Source organism: Cheilinus undulatus, linkage group 24, assembly GCF_018320785.1.
Source record: "Cheilinus undulatus linkage group 24, ASM1832078v1, whole genome shotgun sequence".
Taxonomy (NCBI): Eukaryota; Metazoa; Chordata; class Actinopteri; order Labriformes; family Labridae; genus Cheilinus; species Cheilinus undulatus.
Window position 1 is genome coordinate 1,983,675 of NC_054888.1, and position 19,316 is coordinate 2,002,990.

At 43.1% G+C, this 19,316-nt stretch overlaps 1 protein-coding gene across 1 annotated transcript; it reads right to left on the bottom strand.

Annotated features, from left to right (window-relative positions):
* Window positions 1-533: 533 nt before the first annotated feature.
* On the bottom strand, window positions 534-17,264 carry LOC121506015 (inhibin beta B chain-like). The gene is made up of 2 exons (XM_041781491.1): window positions 16,394-17,264; window positions 534-2,746 (listed from the first exon to the last, which is right to left on the bottom strand). Exons 1-2 carry the CDS (start codon window positions 16,836-16,838, stop codon window positions 1,971-1,973), a joined length of 1,221 nt encoding a protein of 406 aa, XP_041637425.1. The 5' UTR covers window positions 16,839-17,264; the 3' UTR covers window positions 534-1,970.
* Window positions 17,265-19,316: the final 2,052 nt, after the last annotated feature.

Below are 19,316 nucleotides of genomic sequence, written 5' to 3' on the forward strand. Positions count from 1 at the left end.
TGGAAATGCTAGCTGAGAAGACGGTACAGTTTCTGTAGAAACGTAGTCCGATCTGGAATTGTAGATATCAAACATTACGATTCAAGATAAAGGTCAGCCATAACTATTATAACTGTCATAACTGTAGACATAATATAAGTAGATGTTGCATTGACTGTGTTTGCCCACTGCCAGGATACATCTGTGATGTTCAAAGTGGCAAGTTCATCCCATCAGCATATGCAAGAATGAACGGGTACAATGGATAACTTTGGGAAAAGTTGGTGAAAAAAGCCCCCAAAATCCCCAGATTCACCAACATTCCAGCCTCTGACTTTGAAGATGTCATCAAAGCTTATCAAACATTCTGTCCTCTGCCTTTGAAGATGACATCATCAAAGCTTATCAAACATTCCATCATCTGCCTTTAAAGATGAGGTCTTAAAAGCTTATCAAACATTCCATCATCTGCCTTTAGAAATGAGGTTCTTAAAGCTTATCAAACATTCCATCATCTGCCTTTAAAGATGAGGTCTTAAAAGCTTATCAAACATTCCATCATCTGCCTTTGAAGCTTATCAAACACTCATATATTCTTTGTCTGTACAGACCTACAAAGCAGACCTGCCACCACCAAAATTGCATTATTGGGACCATATGTAAAACAAAAACTCGGCCTACATGGTAGTTTTGAAGCCTGAGTTGTATTAGTTGTGAAGGCTAATCTTAAACAAAAAGCCATGATGCCTGAGAGAGAGAGATTCATCTTCCCAGTATTCCTTGCAGCACTTCACACTGAGGTGTGAAAAAGACAAACTACAAATCCCAACACCATCAACGTCAACATATGTCCCGGCTTGTCAATGCATATAATATTATGTCTATGGTTACAGCCCTTGAACTGGGCCACACCTTCCCAATCTTGTCCACTACATTGGTTCCCTACCTGAGGTCCTGGCCCCTCTAGGAGACCTCAGGGGGACCCTGGGCTCTGTGTGCTCTAAGGTTATAAAGATTATATTTTCATATTTTTTGAAAATCATCGTTATGGGTTCTTTAAATCTAGATCATTTGGAAAAAATGAGTGTAGGCCTTTACTGTTGGGATTTTATCTTGGGATGGGCGGGACTAGCCGGCTTAAAGGTTAAGTTTGGATCCCTTTGTTGTCACCAGAAAAATTATGAGTTGGTGATACTGATGTTTTAAGGTTTTTTCAAATCAGTTTAGGCCCATAATCCTGGCCAAAAGCTCATTCTAAACTTGTATTCACTGTAGTTTTTCTTAATGACTACTGCTTCGCCTCCACAGTCCTTTATAATCTGAAGTAAACTGCTAGGTGCTTTAGCACTGATAGCACGTCATGGAAACAGTGAAGTTTAGCGCTGTTGTTGCCGCAAAAATAGGGATTAAAGTAAAACTTGCATACAAGAGAAACATTCAGCGATGATATCTAGTTCAGAAATGTGGACATAAATCTGAAACTAGGATCGAATGCTAGCGGTGATAGCACTGTTAATGTAATCCAGGTTCTGTATACAAACCTTTTGGAAATAATACCCTTTAAACATTCCTAGTTTTATCCATGAAAACAAGTAGGTTTTATCTTTATTTGTCCTGTGTGAGTCCCTGGGGGTCTTAGCTGTTCTTAGGTACGAGTAGGGGGCGGTAGAATGGTCTAATGTGTAACCAGCCTTAGAGATATCTGATGAAGAACCTCAGAGATTTTTAAAGGTTTGGAAGAGAACTCTTCATGTCTGTCTGATGGAAGCAGAAACAGTCTTCCTCCAGAGAAAAAACAGCAAAAATATATCAACAAACATAAATATATATACAGGTTTTGTGCAGGCATACATGACGTTGTGTGTAGATATGTGTGGATGAGGTTGTGTGCACGCATGTTTCCTCCATGGTCCATAAATATTCTGTTTCTATATTCATTTTTCGCTGTAATATCGTGAATCTGTTCCTCTTCAGTTCCACATTAAATAAACTCAAGCACAGCCACACTCCTCCACGATCATGTTCGGAACGTCCCTCTTCACGATGTTGTACTCGTCGTCGAAGTAGAGCATGGACATGGTGCTGAGCTTGGTGGGGATACAGCAGGAGTTCATGGAGCCCGGGCTCATCCCACGTATGCGGTATTGGTTCACCACCGCCGTGTGGAACGACGAGGCGGAGCCGGGGACGCCGGCCATGTAGGCGGGACAGTTCCCCTCGCAATAGTTCCCAAAGTAACCGGACGGTGCGATGATCCAGTCGTTCCAGCCGATGAGCCTGAAGTCTATGTAGAACTGCTGCCGACAGCACAGGCTGCTGCTGCCATCGCACTCCAGCCCCCGCTTACGGATGCGGTGCTTGTTGTCGGCCTGTCGGGCCTGAACCACCAGGAAGGGCCGGTGGGACTCGTCGTTGTGGTTCAGCAGGACGGGCACGACGCCGTCCGTCTCGCAGCCCTCGCATCGCACGTCCAGGTTCTGCCGCCGGTCGCCCTTCTCGAACACCAGCCGCACGGCGTCGGTCAGTATGAAGGTGTGCCAGCCGCTGCGCTTCAGCTCCACCCGCTTCTCCACCAGGTTCCACTTACTGCTGAGACCCGGCTCCTGGTAGTACACCTTCACCGTCACCTTCCGCCTCGGGCGGACCTCCAGAGGAGACGGCAGCAGCTTGAAGTAGAGCCAGAGGGTAGCCTGGGTCACGTACAGGTTCTGGTTCCCCTCGTTGGAGATCTGGAAGAATAGGCTGGATTTGGACGTCACCAGATCATCTAAAGGAGGGAAAACATAGGAGAGGGATTGATTATTGATCAGAAGACAAAATTTCTGCCACTTTTAACCTATCTCCATTGGTTTTGCTGACCTCCATGACCCCTCATTTGGCAAGGCTGTAGAAAGCTCTGCCCTTTATCCCCCCTAACGGGCAGCCTTGACAGTACTACTTAATACCAACACACATAGGTTTAGTGCTGATAAAAGGGCCTTTGGTGCTCAGTTACACTTTTTGTCAACACCTTGTTTAAGAAGAGAACACTGACCAAACCCTGAACGCTTGAGGACTTTAAAACTAGGGTGCACAGCCAGGTCAGAGCTCCTAAAGTCTAGTTTCAAAGAAGGAGCAGGGAGTCCATGTGTTTGGTAAACTCTGGATCAGTTCAGAGTAAGACTCCAGCCTCCCTCCGCTCAGGGTGGCAGTACACATCCTGCAGACTGTGACAGGAAGGCGTTGGGCGCAGGGCCACTTGGCCTCCGGCTCAGCCCAAATATGAGGCAGGGAGGGGTCTTAAGAGTGCGGTACACAAAGGTTCAAAGGTTTTATGTTGAATGCTGCCTGAAAATGAGATCTTATGGAGCCTAACTGTCCCCACAATGAGGCCTGAGAGCCAAGCACATGGCCAGTAGCCGCAGCGGCAAACTGGAAGAGGAACAACACAGGAAAAAAACATTTACATGACATTAGCTGGAGCTGGAGGCTTTGGACGCTCCTGCAGCAGACTGCAAATGGTCTGAGCTCTTTTATTTAAGGCTATCAACTCAGTTAAAGGACAAGTAAGAGGTTTGGGAGGAAAACAGCAGGACTCAAGACCCCTGGAGCAAAAACCAGAGTCTGAAAATCATGCAACATTTTAACAAGTTTTTATACATTGTGTTGACTTAGGTCAGCTTTTGTTTTCATTTTCTATATTTATTGAGCTAAATAGCATTTGAAAAACTCTCGCCAGAATCTCTCCTCGTTTTCCTAAGTTATTTTTTTAAACAGCAATTGTTGGTGCTAATTCCGTTGTTGGTGCTAGTTCTGTTTTTACCAAAAACAGAGAAAGCACTGTCTGAATTGCACAAATACGTTGACAAAAGAATTTGCAAAAATGGGTGGAACTGATAAGGACCAAAGGAAAACCCTTGCCTATCACCAGTTCAACCCGTTCTTGCAAACATTGCAAACTATGGCCTACTATTTGTCAACAATGGAGGGAAAAAGCCCACAACATCCCCAGCTTCACCAACATTCCAACAGTCTTCTGTCTTTGAAGATGATGTCATCAAAGCTTATAAAACATTCCATCCTATGCCTTTAAGGATTATGTCATTAAAGCTTATAAACCATTCCATCCTCTGCCTTTGAAGATGATGTCATCAAAGCTGTTTAAACATTCCACCCTCTGCCTTTGAAAATGATGTCATCAAAGCTTATAAAACATTCCACCCTCTGCCTTTGAAGATGATGTTATCAAAGCTTATAAAACATTCCATCCTCTGCCTTTGAAGATGATGTCATCAAAGCTTATAAAACATTCCATCCTCTGCCTTTGAAAATGATGTCATCAAAGCTTATAAAACATTCCACCCTCTGCCTTTGAAGATGATGTTATCAAAGCTTATAAAACATTCCATCCTCTGCCTTTAAGGATGATGTCATCAAAGCTTATAAAACATTCCTTCCTCTGCCTTTGAAGATGATGTCATCAAAGCTTATAAAACATTCCATCCTCTGCCTTTGAAGATGATGTCATCAAAGCTTATAAACATTCCACCCTCTGCCTTTGAAGATGATGTCATCAAAGCTTATAAAACATTCCTTCCTCTGCCTTTTAAGATGATGTCATCAAAGATTAAAAACATTTCATCCTCTGCCTTTAAGGATGATGTCATCAAAGCTTATAAACATTCCACCCTCTGCCTTTGAAGATGATGTCATCAAAGCTTATAAAACATTCCTTCCTCTGCCTTTGAAGATGATGTCATCAAAGCTTAAAAACATTCCATCCTCTGCCTTTAAGGATGATGTCATCAAAGCTTATAAAACATTCCATCCTCTGCCTTTGAAGATGATGTCATCAAAGCTCATAAAATATTCTGCCATCTGCCTTTGAAGATGATGTCATCAAAGCTTATAAAATATTCTGCCCTCTGCCTTTGAAGATGATGTCATCAAAACTGATAAAACATTCCATCCTCTGCCTTTGAAGATGATGTCATCAAAGCTTATTTGGAACATTTGGAACATGTTGAACAATGTTGTCCTGAGGTCTGAAATAATAGGAACTTCCTGATATTGAGTGAAGTCTTGAACTAGTCATTAGTTGGGTCAAACAGGCCCCTCCTTCTTATAATTAACCCTCCAATGACTGCTCTCCATTTGTCCCCATAACAACGGCAGCGTTCAGAGAGGTGACAGGAGCACATGGAGGGGCTGATTGAAGGCTGTCAGCTGAAGAAGATTAGAGCCTTCATCAGGCGTAAACCTCCTGAACCCTGAGAGAAGCCGACATGAAGAAAACAAGATAGACAGTTTGTAGGACACAGAAGCACAGGAGGAAACGCTGAGCAGACTGACACGAGAATTTAAGACCAGAGAGAAAGGATCCGGTACTGGAGGGAATAAACAATAGTTCTATTAATCAGAAACATGACCAGCCCTAACCTCCAGACCTCCACCTGCTGATACAGAGTCAGAAAGTCTATCTAGAGCTCTGGAGGCAGCAGACGTCGTTGTCTACCTTCAAAGCGAGCCTCTCCATGAGTTTCCTCATCCATCAGGAGACGAGATAATCTCCCAGTCATTACTCAGATGTTAGCCAGGCTCTAATCTGGTCTTTATGATCCGACACCTAGCAGAGATAAAATCAAGAACGAGAACTTTAAGTGGCTCTAAATGAAAACAAAGCCTCAGCAGGGCTGCAGGTGTAGGTCTCACAGGTGGAACACGTTCATCTGTCACCACACATTCAATCAAACGCCTGAGACGTCGACACGGCGGCTCTCCTCGTCTGAACTGTACGCATCAAAGAGGCCAGGATGTAAACAGACGCCCTGGAGGACCATGAGGGAGTGTCGGCCCCTTAGTGAGCCCGATGGTTAGGGGTGGGTGATTGTCATTTGAGAGAGACTCCATTTGTCACAGACGACCAGCTGCATTGTGGGAAACGGTAATGAGGAGATGTTGATTCCTCTCATGAACTTCAGGAAACAATGGCAATGGAATACATTCCCTGGGAACAATAAAAGCAGTCGTCGATGGAAAAACATGTCACATTTTTATGAGTATTTACGATAAGAGCATGGAAGACAGAGCAGTCTGACGTTTTCTCACACAGATGTGGATCTGATTGAACTTTTAGGGACTAACTGCAACAAGACCAAAAGCCATTCTGACCACAGATGAGTCTCCGTCTCCCTCGTCTTCATGCCTTTTCACTGATAAATCCGTTCAGAAAATGCGTTGAGCCCATTGTGACTTTGTATCTATGGCCCGTCCTATTTACTGGAGTACTGATCTATGTTTACATTCCCTAAGAATGTTAGTGACTATTCCAGGTATTAGTCAGGTTCTCAGGCGTTGCTTGGGAAAAAGAAATGCTGCTTCAGTAAAACTTTATATTTTGATTGTAAAATGTATGAAATGAATGATGAGTGGTTTACTCCGTCTTTTCTTTGGCAGGTGACCATGGCATAAGCGGGTATAAATGCACTTTTTATGCTTCACAGCAAACTGATAATATTGCTCCATGTTCTAGAGAAACTCGATTTAAATCAGCAAAAGTGTTGAATGTCCTCGGGTTTTAGGGTTGGCTGTACCAAAATAAAGAGGAAGTTTTTCTAGCGATGAAATTCCTTTAAAACTGGCGTCAGATATGACTCATGTTTCTTCCCATTTCATTACTGAGGATTTGTTTCTGTGGTTCATCACAGCGTGAAAAAGACTACCGACAAAGACACTACAAAGCTTCCTCTTTATTCTTCCCTGTGTTTTATTAGTGATCGCACTTCATCATCTCAGACACGCGTGAGAAAAATGCTTTCAGGCTAGAAAAGATCCAGAGTTTCTAATCCAATTTTAATTCTCAAATGAAATGAAAACAATGAATTGTAGTGGGATGTTATTGTCAGTGATTTTTTTGATAAATGCCTCTAAAGTGTCCTGGAACGATCTGTTAAGTCTGCTATTAATTCTAGAAAAATAAAAACAATATGCTTTAAGCGCTGAGGTTGGGCTTAGGTAATCTGCAGAGGAATGTGCCTCAAAGAACGGTTTCATTTTACTAAACAATTGCAGAGAAAATAATGGCCTCTGCTCATTTTTAAACAACTGTCAGCAGTTTATTAACCTGGTTAGAAGCCTGAAAGATGCTGAAGTAAAAATACACAGCCAGTAGAGTTTGATCTAGAAAACTGTAGATTAGAGGATCATAGTTAACGCTTAATGAGTGATCTTAGTTTAATAAAGGGGCTCCTAATGACTAAAACCTGGAGAGGGCCTTAACTGGGCAGCATTACAAGGCAAGGACAGAATGTTTTATATGTTTCAGTGACACCAACTTTAAAGACAAAAACAGAATGTTTCATAAGTTTTGGCGACATCAACTTTGAAGAAAAGAATGAAATGTTTGATGAGCTTTTGTGACACTATCAATAAAGACAAAAGACATCCCCTGCTTCACAAACATTCTGTCCTCTCTCTTCATTGTTTATGTCAATATAGCTGATAAAACATTCCATCCTCTGCCTTTGAGAAGATTTCATCAAAGCTCATTAAACATTCCATCCTTCCTTTGAAGATGATTTCATCAAAGCTGATAAAACATTCCATCCTCTGCCTTTGAGAAGATTTCATAAAAGCTCATAAAAAATTCCATCCTCTGCCTTTGAGAAGATTTCATCAAACTCATAAAACATTCCATCCTTCCTTTGAAGATGATTTCATCAAAGCTGATAAAACATTCCATCCTCTGCCTTTGAAAATGATTTCAGCAAAGCTGATAAAACATTCCATCCTCTGTCTTTAATGATGATTACATCAAAGCTGATAAAAAATTCCATCCTCTGCCTTTGAAGATGATTTCATCAAAGCTGATAAAACATTCCATCCTCTGCCTATGAAGATGATTTCCTCAAAGCTGATAAAACATTCCATCCTCTGCCTTTGAAGTAATTCATCAAAGCTGATAAAACATTCCATCCTCTGCCTTTGAAAATGATTACATCAAAGCTGATTAAACATTCCATCCTCTGCCTTTATCAATAATTACATCAAAGCTGATGAAACATTCCATCCTCTGCCTTGGAAGATGATTTCCTCAAAGCTGATAAAACATTCCATCCTCTGCCTTTTAAGTAATTCATCAAAGCTGTTAAAACATTCCATCCTCTGCCTTTGAAAATGATTACATCAAAGCTGATTAAACATTCCATCCTCTGCCTTTAACAATAATTACATCAAAGCTGATGAAACATTCCATCCTCTGCCTTGGAAGATGATTTCATCAAATATTAATGCGAGTTTTTATAGTTCTGTCCTTGAAGTTGATAAAGTTGCTGATCTGGACAACAAACTGATGCAGTTGTGGAACAAATAAACAAACCCACACTCTGTGAATTGTAATGTGGTGCCAAGCAGCAGAGTTTCAGCCCGTCAATCTGCATTCAGGCCGCGGGACGGCCGACACAAAAGCTCTGACCTTATACTGAGGGGACTCACTTCACACATGCACACTAGGGCCGGGCAATATGTGGAGGTTTAGAGACATACCAGTGTATGTTATAAATGAGATCTAGTGGCAATCAGCATCACTGATGTTGGTACGGTTATATTCTTTTTAAAAAAAATACAGGCCAATATTTTTGTTCCATTTCATTTAGAAGCAGTTACATATATGATTCTAGAAAAATCAACACATAATTAAACCTGTTTAAGAAAAGTAGAAGTCCTTGGCATCCAATATTGGTAACTCTAATGTTGAAAAATTGGCAGACTCCTGCCCACAGCCTTGATTGCAGAAGAAGGTTGGCAACACTGAGAAGTGAGGGATTCCTTCCAGTATTTGACTATGTGGAAAATGTTCACTAATGCTCCTGGACACCAGTGCTATCTCTCTTTTCCTTAGAAATGTCCAAATGTTACCAGAAAACATTTGTGATGTTGAGACAACATTTTCAAAGGAGGGCAATTTTTACAGAACCGAAAGATTGTCCAGAAGTTGCCAATGTTTCTGGCAACACTTTAACAATATTTTAAACAAAAATAAAGAAAGAGAAGCCCAGTTATTATCATTAATCGTCAATTGTTCATTTCAAAGTCAAGGATGGAATGTAGAGCAACAAGGGTTTCTTTCAGATGAAAAAAAGTTGGCAACATTTGTTTGCAACTTTTCTGTTTGATAATGAAAGTTCTCTGTTGGTTAAAAATGTTGCCACCAACATTTGTAACATTTGGACAACATTCGAAAAAGCAGGTGGAGCTGGTTGCCACCATTTTTTTCAAGCTGTTGCCAACTTATTTGCGCAATTCGGAAAGTGGTGTCTCTGAGTGAAAATCATGAAGTCAGTGATGGTTCTTGACAACATTTGTTCAATATTTGGAAAAGTGCCGGTGCCAGTCCCACACTCTTTTTAAAATGTTGCCAACGTGTTTGTGCAATTCAGACAGTGCCTCTCACTCTCTGGTTATACGAACATCAGGATGTCACTTTTTAAAATTTTAGGAAAAGTTCTTATATTGGCCAAAAGTTTTTAATTTTTTTGGCAACATTTTGACAGCAATTTAAAGTAAAAGGTGCCCAGATTGGGCAATTTATTGTTGTTAATTGTCAAAATGTTGGCAACATTTGGAAAGATGGGTAGAACATCATCTTCAAAGTCAAGGATGGAATGTTTTAAATGCTTTGATGACATCATCTATAGAGGCAAGGATGGAATGTACATTTCGATGACATCATCTTCAAAGGCAGAAGATAAAATGTTGGTGAAGCTGGGGGTGTTGGGTACTTTTTCCTTCCTTTTTTGCCAAAAAGTTGGAAACGGTTGGAAAATTGGGTGGAACTGGCGAGGAGCTAGGAGCTAGTTTCACCCACCTTTCCAAAAGTCACCAATTTTTCCGTGAGAATCAGACGTTGCTTTCTTTGTTAGTTTGAAAGTCTGACAGGAGACCATGATGTTTCTGTACTTTTTGATGCCAGCAAACATTAAATTCTAGGTATTTGATAGTTTGATTCTTATTGACTCCTCTCAGGGTTTATAATTCTGCTTTTGTGACAATCATTTGTTATTTCTTTGCAGAGGAAAATACCCAGAATTCCATTCAGCTATAAATATGAAGACATGATTTTTGGTGGTATTGCCCAGCCCTACTGCAAACACCAGAGAAGCAGCTGCACAGAGACATAGGTTAGAAAAACATCAATAACTCACTCAAACGAGCAGATGAAGACACAAAAGAGAGCCCATTCAGACACGTGACATAACACAGACGGGTTCACGCTAACCGCGCCGACTCAGAGCGGCGTTTGTGTATGTGGAAAGCAGATGTTTCCACACCGCGGTCGGACACACGTGGGCGAAGCAGGTGGCGTCGTTGATCATTTTCAGTTTCTTTCTGACTGACCCGTTCCTCTGAGCCTTGTCGCCGTGCCACGTCCCTGCTGACAGCCGCTCGCTGCCGTTAATGCGGCCAACTGGCACGCTGACGGCGCCGAGGTGGAAGGTCTGCTACACAGAGAGAAACATCTGAAACTAAAAGGCTCTCAGCAGGAAGCGAACCTCGGCCGGCACCGAGCAGAGCTGCACAAATTTATCCAGCAGGATAGTGAACACAACTCCGAGGCAGGAGCCCAGATGTCCAACTTACTCTGCCGGACGTGAATGCAACACAGGCAGTGCTTGAAAATCAATCACATCAGCTCAGCGTGAAGCAAACCTCGCTCAAGATCTCTGCAACTTTTCAGTCGAGGTGATGACAGCTTTTCAAGCTAGGGCCGGGCAACACAGACCCAAAATCAAAGCAGACTTCTTCCTCTAAGATTGTTTAGGGGCTTTTATTCAACAGGACGGCTGAAGACAGCTCAGCGCCCTCGCTCCCTGCTAGATCAAAACTGTGCAAAAACATTGGCAACGTTTCCATAGAGTGATGCTGTCAAAATCTTCTTTACTCTTAAATGACTTTGGAAATGATTGAATCTCCATTTTTAAATGAAAAGTGGAACAAAAAAGTACAAAAACTTCTTCAGTTAGTTTTACCAAAAACAGATCAAGCAATGTCTTAATTGCACAAATGAATTGGCAACCCTCTCTTATGTCAGGTCCAACAACTTTCCATAATGTTGTCCAAGCATTGCCAATCTTTTTGGCAACATTTTTAACCAAAAAGAGATATAGCACTCTCTAAATTGCACAAAGCGTTGGCAACATTTCATTGTGCAATTTAAACAAGAGTTGTTGGAAATGCCAAGAACCAAAGGAAGCCCTGACTTCCTGTCAGTTCTCCCCACTTTTCCCTGTGTTGCCAACATTTTAATAATTAAACAACTAAGCTGCTTAATATTGGGCAACTTCTTTACTTCTATTGTTTTTAAAGTTGATGCCAAATTGTTGCCAAAAATGTTGACAACAACTAAACAACAGTTAAAATATTTCCAAAAGTTGCCCAGATGTTGTCGAAACAACATCTGGGCAGCTGAAAAAACAACTTCCTTGTGCTCTTTGACAACTTAAAAGAAGAGGGCACTGTCTATGTTGCACAAACACATTGGCAACATTTTGAAATAACAGGTGGAACTGGCAACCAGTTAGACTCATTTTTCTTAATGTTGTCTGGATGTTGTCAATGTTTTTGGCAACATTTGTGACTGAACAGAGATGTAGCATTCAAAATCACACACTAAAAACATTGCAACTAAATGTTGCCAACATTGCTGTGAAGAGCAGGTAGCATACCAGGGTTTGCCAGCAATTTTTGATTGTTGAAAATGACCTACTACTGGGTAAAGTCAAATTTAGGAAGAAAACCCTCCTCCTCAGTTCCATCCACTTCTCCAAATGTTGCCAACAAACTTCTGCAATTTATAAGTGGTGCAAGATTTTGCCAGCAATTTTTCATAATTGCAAATTATGCAGCAATGGAAGTCTAAAACCTCTTCTTTTATACAGAAAGAAACCCTCGCTCTCTGCCAGGTCCACCCACTTTTCTAAATATTGCCAACATATTTCTGCAATTTAGACAATATACAGGAGATTGCTTGCAATTTTTGATTGGCGAAAATGACCCACTGGGTGTCTTAGACTTCTTTATCCCCAAAAGTCAAGTTTAGGAAAAAAACCCTCCTCTTCAGTTCCATCCACTTCTCCAAATGTTGCCAACAAATTTCTGCAATTTAGCCCATGTGCATTGCAAACAACATTTTATGATTAAAAATTGTCAAGTATGTTGGGTGTTTAGAAGTTCTTATTTAATATGGAAGGAAACCATCGTTTCTTGCCAGTTGCACTCACTTTTCCAAATGTTGCCAACATATTTGTGCAATTTAGACGATGTGCAGTAGTCTGCTTTTCAACCTATTAATACCTCAAATGAATAAATTGCCCGTTATTGTGTGTCTTTGACTGGTGTGGAACAGTAGTGATTAAAATGCTTCTTAATCAGATCAACGATTCGAATTCAAGTCTTAATTTTGACTAAAAGAGTAAACGGACAATCTCCTGCTTTATCCTCGTCAACAACATCGTCTTACCCGGTATCTTGTGTGATATATCTTGTTTGAAATATCTTGTTTAAGCACTATTTCCCTCTCCTTTCCAGACATGTAACATTTCTATTTTCAGCATCTATTTCTAAATGTCATGGTTTTAAATCAGACTGAATGACATGGATAAATCTTCAAATCTAGATAAATTGCCCGGCCCTAGCTGCAGCATTTCACAGACAGAACAATAAACTGGATCCTGTTTCTCCTGCAGAGATTCACCTGGCTTTAACGCGGCGACCTCCATACGACGGTGGAGCGGGATTACTCTGATAAATGTCTAAAGGAAGACAGAGTTTATCTCCATCCGATCTCTGCGGACGCAGCTATGCACCCTCTCCACTCTTATTTTGGCGGGTTTTTCCGGCCCCTGTATCAACATCTGTTCAACATCAGCGTGCTGCCTGGGTTGTTTCTCATTCAGAGCCACACAAAGACAGACTCTGGGGTTCAGCGAGGCTCAGCGCTGCACGCAGAGGCCGTTTAACCTTCAGGTAAAGGTGGGAAATCACTGCGGCCTCCTGCTCCACAGGGCTCTAAAGGTAAAATAAGTCTGGTGTAAACATGACAGGATGAAGGGGACTATTTAGAGCTCATAAAGAATCACACATTAAACTCACTGGCTCTGATTGCTCTAACCTCAGAGGAGAAGAGCCTGGTCTGACTGTTGGCCCCGAGGCCGGCCTGGGCTGCATGCATCATATCACTTTAGAGGCTGGCTTTCATGCAAACAGCAGCAGTCAGAGCTCTTGTTAATGTGTCAAACCCTCGGCCAAGACTGAGACAGACATGTGGAAACACTCGCTACCTTCTCCTTTAGCTCCTTCACACCAGAGCAGAGTTCAAGAACAGTTTGTCATGATTAATCCGAGCGTGCTTTGTTTCATGGATGAGAGGCTGTTTTCTGTTTCAGGTTCAAATCTGAAGTTTCAATCAATGCTGCAGGATCTGGTCTGCATCAGACGGGTGTCTAATCCTGCAGGTTAAAGATCTGCTGCTCATTTCAGAGCCAGAGATGCTTCTGCAGACCCGATACCTCAGCTCCAGCTCAGTCCTGCATTTCTGTCACTAAAGAGGAACGTTGGTAAAGTTTGATTAGATAGTGCTAGGACTGAGCCAGACAGCCCCATGCAAACTTCTGCAGACTGCCTCAGTTGCATGAAAACATCAGCAACGTGCCTCTATTGTAGCTGCAGGCATCGAAAACTGGATATTTACCTGATTTATTGAGCTGATCTTGCAAACTCCTGCACAATCAGGAAATTTCTGCCAACTTTGCCAATGCTTTTGTGCAATTTTTACAGCATGCTGGAGTGTGCCTGCAATCTTTGCATCATTAAAAGCAGCAGTATTGACAGGAACAGGTCAAAGACAACCAGAGTTGGACAATTTCTTGTTTTTAATGATGCAAAAATTGCAAACACACTCCTGTGTGATTCTAAGTTGCACAAAACTGCAACAATATTAGATATGCTTCAAATTTCTGCTGAAATTTAGACATTGTACATGAGTATGCAAGCTGTGATTGCAATATTTTTGGCTGCAGCAACCATAAAGAAAGATTGCAAATGTTTTTGTGCAATTAAGATAGTTCGCATGCAACTTTTTAATGGGCCAATGCTGCAAACGTGCCAAACATTTATAGTTGGCAACTGATTTCTTTGTGTCTTTTTGGTTAGAAATATTCTCCAGATGTTGTCAATGTTTTTGTTCAATGTTTGCACATGAGTTTGCTTGTTTTAATGAATAAATACAGTGATATTTTTGATGCCTGCAGCTCCATAAAGATAAGTTGCCAATATTTTGTGCAATGTAGACAGTGTGCAGGTTGTTTCTTTATGGAAGCTGCATGTGCAACGACTGAGTTTTACAGATATTGTCAACATTTCCTGAACTTTTCCGATGCTTTAGCAGTTTAGACGGCATGCTGGAGTTTGTCTGCAGATTCTCTATCATCAGAAACGGGAAATTGCCCAACTTTAGTTGTTGGGGCTCCTACGTTTATTGCCGCGTTATCAGACAAAAACTTTTCATGCAAAATGTTGGCAACATCTGGAGAATATTTTTAAGCAAAAAGACACAAAGAAATCAGTTGGCAACTATAAATGTTTAGCACGTTTGCAGCATTGGTCCATTAAAAAGTTGCATGCAAAAAAATTTGCAATCTTTCTTCAAAAAATGGCAGCTTGCAGACTCATGCGTCTAAATTTCAGCAGAAATTTGAAGCATATCTAATATTGTTGCAATGTTTTGTGCAACTTAGAATCACACAGGAGTGTGTTTTCAATTTTTGCATCATTAAAAACAAGAAATTGTCCAACTCTGGTTGTCTTTGACCTGTTCCTGTCAATACTGCTGCTTTTAATGATGCAAAGATTGCAGGCACACTCCAGCATGCTGTAAAAATTGCACAATAGCTTTGGCAAAGTTGGCAGAAATCTCCTGATTGTGCAGGAGTTTGCAAGATCAGCTCATTAAATCAACTAAGTATCCAGTTTTCCTTGCCTGCAGCTACAATATAGAAAAGTTGGCAACGTTTTAAATGAAAAGTTTTTGTCTGATAACGGGGCAATAAAAGTAGGAGCACTAACAACTAAAGTTTGGCAATTTCCTGTTTCTGATGATAGAGAATCTGCAGACAAATTCCAGCATGCCGTCTAAACTGCTAAAGCATCGGAAAAATTCAGGAAATGTCGACAATATCTGTAAAACTCAGTCGTTGCACATGCAGCTCCCATAAAGAAACAACCTGCACACTGTCTACATTGCACAAAATATTTGCAACTTATCTTTATGGAGCTGCAGGCATCAAAAATATCACTGTATTTATTCATTAAACATGCAAAGTTTTCCAGATATCGTCGACATTTCCTGAACCTTTCCGATGCTTTAGCAGTAGACGGCATGCTGGAGTTTGTCTGCAGATTCTCTATCATCAGAAACAGGAAATTGCCCAACTTTAGTTGCTAGGGCTCCTACTTTTATTGCTGACAAAGACTTTTCATGCAAAAACATTGCCAACTTTCCTATGGTTGCTGTGTGCACCAAAACAGTTTGCATTTATTCCTCAGTTCTGCAGACTCCCTCACACTTGATGACTTGACCACATGTTGGTAATGTTTACGAAACTTTAGCAACGCTTTTGTGCAATTTAAACAGACAATTTTCAGTTGTTAAAACAAGAAATTGCCCAACATTTGCCCTCTTGCATGCAAATTCATGCACAGTATCTAAAATGCACAAAAACATTGGCAGCAGATGATTGGCTGCTGCAGGCATGAAGAAGGTGATTGCTAGTTTTTACTCATAAATTTCTAAATTCAACAAGAGAGTGGAAAGCAGAAGTGAAGCAAACTCTCACCGTTGCTTAGCAACATTTGAACAGTGTTTTAAAGAAAAGAGACGTCAAATGTCTCAGTGAGACCAGCTAAATTGCATGAAAACGTTGGCAACGTTTCAAGCAAAACTCCAATTCATGCAAACCTGCAGACTCCTGCGCGTGCCTACATTTACAGCGTCTCCAAAACCTCTCCAGTGTTTTTGCGCAGGGTTGGACGCACGCTGGACTTTGTCTGCAACTTTTGCATCATTAAAAAGAAGAAGTTGTCCAACTGTGGTTGCCTCTGAGCCGGTCCTGCCCAGCGCTGCCCCCTAGTCTGATCCAGAACCTGCAGGAAAACTCCAGCATGCTGCCCAAACTGCGCAAAAACTCTGGAGAAGTTTCAGAGACGCTGCCAGTATCTGGTGTCTGCAGCCAGCTCAGAGACGACGCCAGTGTGCTCGTGCAGGACTTTGCATCCTCTCTGCAGGTTTCTGTAAACATCAGAGCCTCGGCTGTCTCACACAGAAACTTTGGATTCATTTGAAACAGAGGACTCAGACGTGGTCCTGCTCGCCCTGACGCACCTTTCTCGGCGAAGCTGATGATCTCGGAGCTCTCCTCCAGCACATCGTTGCTCATCGGGTGCCCGTCCAGGTTGGGGATCTCCACCCTCCCGTCCTCCCGGAGCTTCCCGGCGTGCAGCTTCCTCAGCGCCGTCACCATGGCCGCCTTGGACACGGGGTGCGTGATGTTGGGCCTCTCTCTCATCTGCAGCCTGCTCAGGATGTGCCTCTTCACCGCCTCCAGAAAGTCCACGTTCAGCCCGGGCTCCTCGGGCTGAGCCACGCCGCAGGACGCGCACGTTTCCTGGGACGCCGTGTGCGCCTGCGCCTCGGTCCCGGGCGCAGCGGTGCAGCGGATGGAGAGGACGCAAGCCAGGAAGAGTGCTAGTCTGAGCAGACAGCTCCTCATTTTCTGTCTGAGGAGGAGAAGAATCACTTTTTCCTCTGGAGTCGGAGCTAAAATCATAAACGGAGTCAGAGAAATCCTCTCAGTGCCGAGCTGGATCCATGCGTAACGGCGCTGCGCTCGGCTGTGACGCACTGCGATGCCTCTCAGTGAAGTTTGTTTCCGTCCAGCGCTGTTCTCACATCGTCAGGATGTCTGACCCAAACAGAAGCAGCAGTCCGGTCTCACCCCGGAGTTCAGGGACGGATCAGTCTGACAGCACCAGAGGGAAACCGCTCATGCTGTCTCATATTCCAACATATTCCACCAACGAAGAAGAGTGCGGTCCGAACCCCAGCTGACCATGTTTGAACTTCAGATTCTCTCTCTCAGACGCTCGTGCTCGTGACTCCCGCCGTGCTGCTGCCGGAGTGCCGATGCGCAGTTGAGGAGCAGAAGCGGAGGAGAGGGAGGAGAGCCAGAGAGCGCGCCGAGGAGCGTTTCCATCCTGGCGTCTGAGACTCAGAGCGGAGACGGCACACACCGAAAAGTTTTTATATCCGGGAGGGGGGGGGGTCAAAGCGCGGGGCCGGGGCCAATCAGCGGAGAGAGGCAGGCGGGGGGGGCGGGGCTAGAGTGAGGAGGAATCTGTGGAGGATTGACGGTGAGCTGAGAGGAGTCCAACATGCACGAGAGTCTGAGAAACTCCATCGCCGCAGGTTTTATGATGGGGGGTGTTCAGTGTTTCTGTGCTCATGCTGCTGTTGATCGTTATGATGAGGACTGTGTTTGTTTCTGCTGTTTTCATTCACCTGTAGAGACAGGGGTGGTTCTCACATGGAGGACCACATTCTCCATCTTCTTCTGGGACGTCCTGGATGAGGAGTCATTTTGGTCGGTCCACCACTGTCTTCAGTTTTCTCCATTTGTGGGTAATGGCTCTGACCGTGGTTCCCTAAAGCAGTGTTTCTCAACCCTGGGGTCACGAGACACTGAGAGGGGGTCGCCGGGTGCCTTTAAAAAACGAAGAACGTCTTTTTTAACCATGCTGTTGCCTCTGTACACCAATTCTACCTCATGTCACTTTTTAACCCTTTAGACGCCACAGCTTTTCAGGAAAATGTTCAGTTGTGATATGAAGATTTCAAAAGGCTGTAGCTTCAAAGTGGTCAGAGATCAAAGCGTTCTGTAAATGAGAAAAATCTTCAGTACGACCCAAAGTTTGGGGTGGGAGTAAATTCACTCATCTAATTTGCATATTCTGACGTCACCAGGCGGCCTCCACCGCCATTGGCTGTGCGTTTTCTCCCATGGCTTCCACCACGCCTCTACCTCTGCTGTGTTTTCATTCCCGTGTTTTGACCACCCTGATGCCTCCGCCACGCCCCCCATCCTCCACGTACGCCGATTCCTCCCGCCCTGGCCACCGTGAGGCAAAGCCTTGGCCTCGGTACGTGCTGCTTGCGGACTGTCATGGCGCACGGACTCCCTGTCAGTGCCAACAGACGCACCGCCAGTCTCACCCATGGTCTCACCAGACGACTGAGCGTCATCGTCAGAGGGTGAATATTCCTCTGTTCCTCCCAGCACGGTGAGTATTCTCGCTACAGTTCGCTCTCGTTCTCTCCGTTACGCTCTGGCTACAACCGCTAGTACCGCTTCCTCAAAACTTTCCTTTCAAAACTCTCTGTCTCCCAAACTTTGAATAGAAACACGCCCACAAATGCTGCTGGGGTTGGAGTCACTCATGTCCGCCATCTCCTGGTGTAAAGTGGTAACAGCATTAGGCCCCATATGTGCAGCCAGAGCCTGTTTAAGTCAGCAATGTTGCTTGTCGCAATTTTACGACTTTGTTGCTTAAAGGGTTAACACCGATTTTGCCATTTTTAGCACATTTTTTCCACTTAAAACCCTTTTTTGGTCAAATTTAAACCCTTTCCATCATTTTTTCTGCCTGTTTTTGTTGCTTCTAAACCAATTGTTGGCTCTTCCTGCCTCTGTTCCCCCATTACTGCCTCTGTCAACTGTGGTTTTCTCGATCCTTTTGCCCATTTTCACCACAGTTAACCCATTTTTGCTCATTTATATCACTTTTTCATCCCATTCCACCTCATTTCCACCATTTTTTTGCACTTTAAAGCGATTTCAGCCACTTTTTAAAAGCCTTTCACCACTTTTCATTCCCGTTTTTGTCACTTTAACCAATTTTTTTGGTCATTTTTTTCCACTTTTATCAAACTTTGTCCACTTTTAACCATTTATGACTGGGGGGCTGAAAAGCTTGAGTCCCAAAGCCTTGGTATGTCGTTGTAACCTCGTCCAATCACCATCAGGCCTGTAATATTCACAGCGCCGTAGCAATGATGTCACTTCTAAAGAATTTCGCCACAGCTGATGGTTTCTGTGGGACCACCGGGTCACTTCACATCGTAGCTTTCATCCACCAGTCAGACTGTCAGAGAGCAGAACTGTCAAACACCAAAGATGGAGTTCACATAAAACCAACCCGAGGATCTGAGAATCCACCTCAAACACCTTCTCTGCTCTGGCTGAGGTTGA

What these genes read in the sequence shown, in the direction of transcription:
- LOC121506015 (XM_041781491.1), bottom strand. Translation starts at nt 16,838, where the DNA reads ATGATTTTAGCTCCGACTCCAGAGGAAAAAGTGATTCTTCTCCTCCTC. An exon ending in CATCAGCTTCGCCGAGAAAG is followed by an intron (nt 2,747 to 16,393) that starts GTGCGTCAGGGC and finishes TCCCTCCTTTAG; the next exon opens with ATGATCTGGTGACGTCCAAA.